General features: G+C 41.4%; 1 protein-coding gene across 4 annotated transcripts in view; it reads left to right on the top strand.

The window, feature by feature from the left end:
- LRMP (lymphoid-restricted membrane protein) overlaps nt 1–6,689 on the top strand; it is a 93,011-nt gene that overhangs the window by 68,202 nt on the left and 18,120 nt on the right. For all 4 annotated transcript variants that reach the window (XM_011994792.1, XM_011994793.1, XM_011994796.1 and 1 more), the window contains 4 exons: nt 4,465–4,522; nt 5,945–6,008; nt 6,094–6,121; nt 6,392–6,532. In XM_011994792.1, coding sequence (XP_011850182.1) covers nt 4,465–4,522; nt 5,945–6,008; nt 6,094–6,121; nt 6,392–6,532 — 291 coding nt within the window. The remainder of the gene's footprint in view (nt 1–4,464; nt 4,523–5,944; nt 6,009–6,093; nt 6,122–6,391; nt 6,533–6,689) is intronic.

Genomic DNA, 6,689 nt, shown 5'->3' on the forward strand with positions numbered 1-6,689 from the left:
ATTTATAGGCAAAGTAGTTAGGCCAAAGTGTTTTTGTGACTTGTCTAAAGTCACACAAGAGGGTCAGAGCTGGGACCTCCTAGTTCCACCTTAATTTATCATTCATTCATTCATTCACTCATTCATTTATTCATCAAAAGTCAATTGGAAACAAGCTAAATATTTCTTATTAGAGGACTGCTTAAATAAATGAATATATTAATTAATGAAGTTGAATAAAAAGGTGATATCTACCTTAATGATGTGTTCTAATCAGGTGAAGAAACAGATAATTACTGAATAATTCGAGTGTGCTTAGTGATTTGAAAGAAAAAAATGCTTGAGATGGCAGGCCAGAAAACATGTCAGGGAGGAAGTACCACGTGAGTGGCCTTGAATGTTTTACAGTTGCATGGTAAAGTTCTAGAAAACATAAGGATAGCTGGAAATGATTAGAGAAAAGAGTTAAATTCCTTCTTTAAAGAGAAAATTCATTAGGCCCAGAGTGGTGGCTCATGCCTGTAATCCCAGCACTTTGGGAGATCGAGTCAGAAGGATTGCCTGAGGCTAAGTTTAAGGCCAGCCTGGGTAACGTAGGGAGACCCTGTTTCTACAAAATATAAAAACAAATCTGCCGGGTATGGTGGTGCTTGACTGTTGTCCCAGATATATGGGAGGTCAAGGCAGATGGATCGCTTGAGCCTGGGAGGTTGAGGCTGAAGTGAGCCATAAGCATGCCACTGCCCTCCAACCTGAGCAACAGAGCAAGACTCTGTCTCAAAAAGGAAAACAACAACAATAACAACAACAACAACAACAAAAAACAGAGAAGACTCATTTCTACTTGATGAATTAATAATCATTAAAGAGTAACTACGGATCTAATTTCATGATTCTTCAAGGGCCTTGTTTATGTCTTGGTCCCTCTGTTGTATGCATGGAGGGGTGTGTGTGTGTGTGTGTGTGTGTGTGTATTATTGTTTCCTTCTCCTCAATATACAAGCATTGTTCTAGTTAAGCATTTGGTTGCAAGAAACAGAGACCCATGCAAGCTAACTCAAGAGGAGGCCATGGCACAGACTTGGGGCAAAAAAGTAGATGAAAATTTTCAGCATTTCATTCTGAAGATAGTTAAATGATTGGATTTGTGATTTGGAATGGTGACATGATGTCATTTGTTTCCTTTGTTATTCACAGGGGATTGATTCCAAGAACCCCACAGATACCAAAATCAGAGAATGTTCAAGTCTCTTATATAAAAATCACATAGTATTTGCATATAACCTAATGAAATGGGAGAGTTCCCTGATTCCCCTTGCAGGACGTGCAGCAGTGGTGTGGCTCACCTGCTTGGTCACCCCATAGTTCAAACCCCTAGGGGGAGCATGCAGACCAGCAGGTGCAGAGGCCAGGGCAAGCGCTTTTGGGCTCTGCCCCACTGGCAGCATCTGGGGGTGAGTGTCTGTGATTCCCAGAGTCTGAGTGGGTGTGTGTCACAAAGCTCTTTCAGATTTGCCATCTACAGAGAGCTTGTGTTAATTAGCTCAATGGACCCTCGGCCTTATCACAAGGGCAGAGCGCCAGTGTGACAGCTTTCTGTATCCTGAGCTGTTGCTCAGTGTCCCAAAAGAATTGGATCACACTTGAGTTGGAAGGATGAGTGCAAGGTTTTATTGAGTGGTGGAGGTGGATCTCAGTGAGATGGATGGGGAGCTGGAAAGGGGGATGGAGTGGGAAGGTGGTATGGAATGGGAAGGTGGCATTCCCCTGGAGTCAGGCTGCCCAGAGGCCATACTCTTCGAAGACTGCCCCAGGCTAAGCTCCCCGTGTTATCCAGACATCCCGCCTCTTCTCTCTTTCTCTGCCATGTCGTTCCACTATTGCCAGTCTGCCAGTCTGCTGGTCTGCCAGTGTTGTGTGCTTACTTCAGCTGCTTGTGTTGTGTGCCCGCTAAGATCTCTGGTTTATGTTGGCACACGATGAGGGGCGTGGTAGGCCAGAGTATTCTTGGCCTTGAAAATACAACATTCAGACACAGAAACTGGAGTGCCTGTTCTCACTTAGGTCTGTGGGCACAGGCCTGAGGGTGGAGCCCTCACAGGGCACCCCGCCTTTCTCTACCCAGCACTTCCCTGCCCTCTTCCCGTATCACTAACATATCCTCTTATATACTTTAAATCATCTCTAGACTACTTATGATACCTAATACGGTATAAATGCTATGTAAATAGTTATAATGACAAGAAAGGAAATCTGTGTGTGTTCAGTACAGATACAACCATTGTAGGCCTAACTAGATTTTTTTTTTAGTTAAATCCATAGATGCAAACCCACAAATACAGAGGGCCAGCTGTATAGGTAGGATATAGTGTTGGCTAGTATATATGCTGAACATGGTTGCCCGTAGTAAAAAACGAACAGAAGAAGATTCAAGTCCTTTAGTCTTTCATAGGAGAATCTTCTGAGAAAAGAAAATTCCTTCTCATCTCAAAAAAAATATAGACATAAAGACACTTTTAAAAATAATGGATCAATTTGCCATTGGAGGTTGTGGGACTGGTTAGGATACTATGGCAATAATTCAGATGAGATGAAGGTAGTATGAATTTAGTGAAGGTGGAGAAAAGGAGATAAAGTTGAGAAATATTTAGGGGTAGAATTCACAGAGGATGATGACATGTCAGGGGTGTGGGAAAAGGTAGATATCCAGACTTATGGCTTAACCTCCAGAATGAATAGAATAACATGACAGTAGGGAAGGAGGAAGGAGAGTAGAATTTGTGGGGCAAAATAAGATCAGTTTGAGACAAGTCAAATTTCAGGCTGAACTGAGACATTGGTAGTCAGTAAGGAGATTTTATATACAGCTACACACCCATATTCATAAACTCACCTGTGCGGTTTTTGAAAGCTAACATATATTTGTGTGTTATCAGCAAAAATCCAAGTGTGTGGATGAGATTTCCCAAGAACTGTGGCAGAAAGGAAGGGAGCACTGAGGATATGGCTAACAATATCTGCTGGAGAAGGCAGAGGAGAATGGGAAGTGTCTGTTGTAGTGATGTGAGTCTGGGGCATCAGAAGAGGGAAATTGAGGGAAAAAAAATCTTCAAGAAGAAGGGATGTATCGATCATTTTAGATGCTATAGTAAGGTCAGTAAGATAAAGATTGAAAATTATCCACTGGATTTGGCAATAGAGAGTTCAGATAGTTGGTGAGAATACTTTCCTTGGAGTGTTGTGTAAAGGGGGTAGAGCAGTTAATTGATCACGAATGGCAGAGGAAGAACTGGAAACAGCAGCCACACACAACTCCTTATGTTACCTTAAAACATGTCTGTATGCAGTAAAAGCCTAACATAACACTGTCTTAGCAGCCATCTTTGTCACAGTTTCTCCAGAAACTATCTAGACAGCCTCATGTGCTAGCCCCATATCACCCACACCTTACCTCTTCATCCATCCAGTCCTACCTCTTCATCAAACTTCAGCATGTTCCTTGTCTGCAGAAATTCCCTGCTACTCAAGTCGTGCTGTCATGGTGCCACTCTCCTTCCTTTTTTTTTTTTTTTTTTAATTGAGACAGAGCCTTGCACTGCTGCCTAGGTTGGAATGCAGTGGCGTGATCTCGTTTCACTGCAACCTCTGCCTCCCCATTTCAAGTGATTCTCCTGTCTCAGCCTTCAGCGTAGCTGGGATTATAGGCCCGGACCACCGCCGCTGGCTAATTTTTGTATTTTTAGTAGAGACGGGGTTTCGCCATGTTGGCCAGGATGGTCTTGAACTCCTGACTTCAGGTGATCTACCTGCCTCAGCCTCCCAAAGTGCTGAGGTTACAGGCGTGAGCCACCGCGCCCGGCCATCTCCTTCCTTTTCAGAGCACTTGTTTATCTCATTTATTTGGCAATTAATCCTAGTTTGCATTGTGGTAATTCGCATCATGTTTGCATATTCTCGTGTATTTACGTCCTTTTGGCTTCAACTAGATTGGAAGGCCCCTTGCAGCCAATTTTATTTTCTTCTTAACAGCATTAAAAACTGTAGAGCGGGGGTCCCCAGTCCCTGAGCCAGGAATCAGAACCCATTCGAGGCTGTTAGGAATTGCGCCGCACAGCAGGAAGTGAGCGGCAGGCCAGGGAGCATGACCACCTGACCTCCGCCTCCTGTCAAATCGGCAGTGGCATTACCTTCCCACGAACCCTATTGTGAACTGTGCAAGCGAGGTGTCTAGATTGCATGTTCCTTAGGAGAATAACGCCTGATGAGCTAAGGTGGAACAGTTTCCTCCCGAAACTATTTCCCCCTCACTCCACCCCCGTGGAAAAACCGTCTTCCAGGAAACTGGTCGCTGGTACCAAAAAGGTTGGGGACTGCTGTTATAGAGTGTTTTTGTCAGAGTAGGCTTAGGAGAGGACAGGAAGTAGGAAAATGACTGGTTATGAAGTATTTCCACTTATGTACAGCGGTAAAATCTTATGATTTTAGGAAGCCAAAGAGGAGCCAGAAACAATAGAAGAACATAAAAAAGAACGTGCTTCAGGAGGTAAGGAATGTTTCTGTCAATCCCCATGTGAATTTTTGTTCTCTACTGATATTTGTGTGGATGAAATCTGTCCGAATAAAGGTATATCACAAATTCTGCATCTCTGGATAAGGTTAATAGGACCAATTATTGATTCCATTTCTATCATTTTCAAAAAGCCACATTTGCATTGTGTTGACTGTTCGATCCCAGAAAATTTGTAATAACTGGTGCTCTATTGTGAACTAAGAACCAAGTCAATATTGGTAGCAAATGCTATGGTCTACTTTGAGTTCTTTTTCAGTATCCCATCTAAAAGTAAAGCCACTATTTACAGAATAAGTGCTAATATGCCTTCCCCCTTAGCCTACCTCCATTAGGATGGAATAGGGGATAGAGTTCAGGCTTTGGAGAAATAGAGAGTCTACACGGGATCAATCTCTGACTAGCTATGTGGTCTTGGAAAATTACTTAACCTCAAGTCTCAATTTTCTCATTTGCAAGAGGAAAATGAAGAGAAGGAAAATACGCTTAACTGAGAATACATTCTATGCTAAGAACTAGGCTAACTCCGTGTGCATAGTTTTATTTAGTCCTCCAAATACTATGTGAGGTGGTAAATTGTGATTCAGTTGCCTAGCCTGTAAAATGTGGACAATAAAAGTATCTACAACAGGAGATTTGCTGTGAGGATTGACTAAATTAATACGTATGAAGCACTTAGAAAAGTGTCCGGCACCAAAGTTCTCATAAAAGTTAGTTAATATGATAAAAAAAATTATCAATCTTATCTTGTAGATGGCTTAATGAGTTTGTGACTTGTTCAAGATCACATAACTGTAAGATTCAAACAAAGCTCAGATTTAAACCAAGTTTGTTTGACTTTAAATCCAATGCTCTTAATAACTAATACATAGTTCTTGGTAAAGTTGTCATAACATCATATGTGTAAAATGCTTTGCTCTGGGACTGGCAATATAATAAAGCCATGGTTGATGCCATGTTTATTGTCACTGTTATTGTTACCAGTATTATTATTACTACAACTATTATTACTACTACTGTTCCTGCTACTGTTAATAAAGCCTCGATCCAAAGAAGAACCAGGATACCAGTAGGAAGTTTAGGCTTTTAGTCATGGGATCAAGTATGACAAACATGCAAATGCAAAGAGAACAAATTGGGCTGTTACTTGATTCTGAAACATCTTTAAGTCTGAAAGACTATTCACATGCTGAGGTATAAACCAATGATTTTAATGTCATTGTGATCCCAATAGCTTAGCATAACATTATAATTTAACTGCACACATTATTAGCTGGCTATCATCTCAGACATATTTAAATGAAATACTTTTGTTTAGTGGAGCTATAACATTAGATCAAATGTGCTTTTATATGTTAAGCCTTTTTAACCAAATAATATTTTATTGTCTTTTAATAGACTCTGTGGTTTCCCCTCTTCCTGTAACCACTGTGAAATCGGTTAACTTTAGACAAAGTGAGAAGTAAGTGCTTCTTCATGTAGCAGGTTAACGTGTTTTATTTTTCTGTTGGATTATGTTCAAATATGTTTTTTGTCTTATCCTACAGCACTTCTGCTAATGAGAAGGAGGTGGAGGTGAGTTTAAAGCAAATTTTTTTTTTTTCCTTTTAAAGAAGTGTTCCAGACTCACCTGCTACAGTCACTTCATGCTTTGGCACAAGCTCTCACGTGCTCGGTGTCTGTCTGGCTTGGCTGTGACTCAGTGCAGGTGAACCCTGTGTATGTCAGCATTATGTTGTTGGGGGCAGAAAGAAATGCCTCTGTATAAAACAGTATTAAACTGAAACATCTGACCACATCCAGTTTTCTCTCCTCCTCCTCACCCTCACATTACTTTGACAACAGGCAGAATTTCTCAGATTATCTTTGGGATTTAAGTGTGACTGGTTTACCTTGGAGAAGAGAGTGAAGCTTGAAGAGAGGTCCCGTGACTTGGCAGAAGAAAATTTGAAGAAAGAAATCACTAACTGTTTAAAACTATTAGAGGTGAGAATCAGAACATTTGGGCTATAAACATTTGGTCTAAGCCAGGCACAGTGGCTCACACCTATAATCCCAGCACTTTTGGAGGCCAAGGCAGGAGGATCACTTGAGGCCAGGAGTTCAAGATCAGCCTGGGTAACATAGTGAGACCCCATCTCTA

The sequence above is a fragment of the Mandrillus leucophaeus genome, unplaced genomic scaffold (genome assembly GCF_000951045.1).
Source record: "Mandrillus leucophaeus isolate KB7577 unplaced genomic scaffold, Mleu.le_1.0 Scaffold461, whole genome shotgun sequence".
NCBI lineage: Eukaryota > Metazoa > Chordata > Mammalia > Primates > Cercopithecidae > Mandrillus > Mandrillus leucophaeus.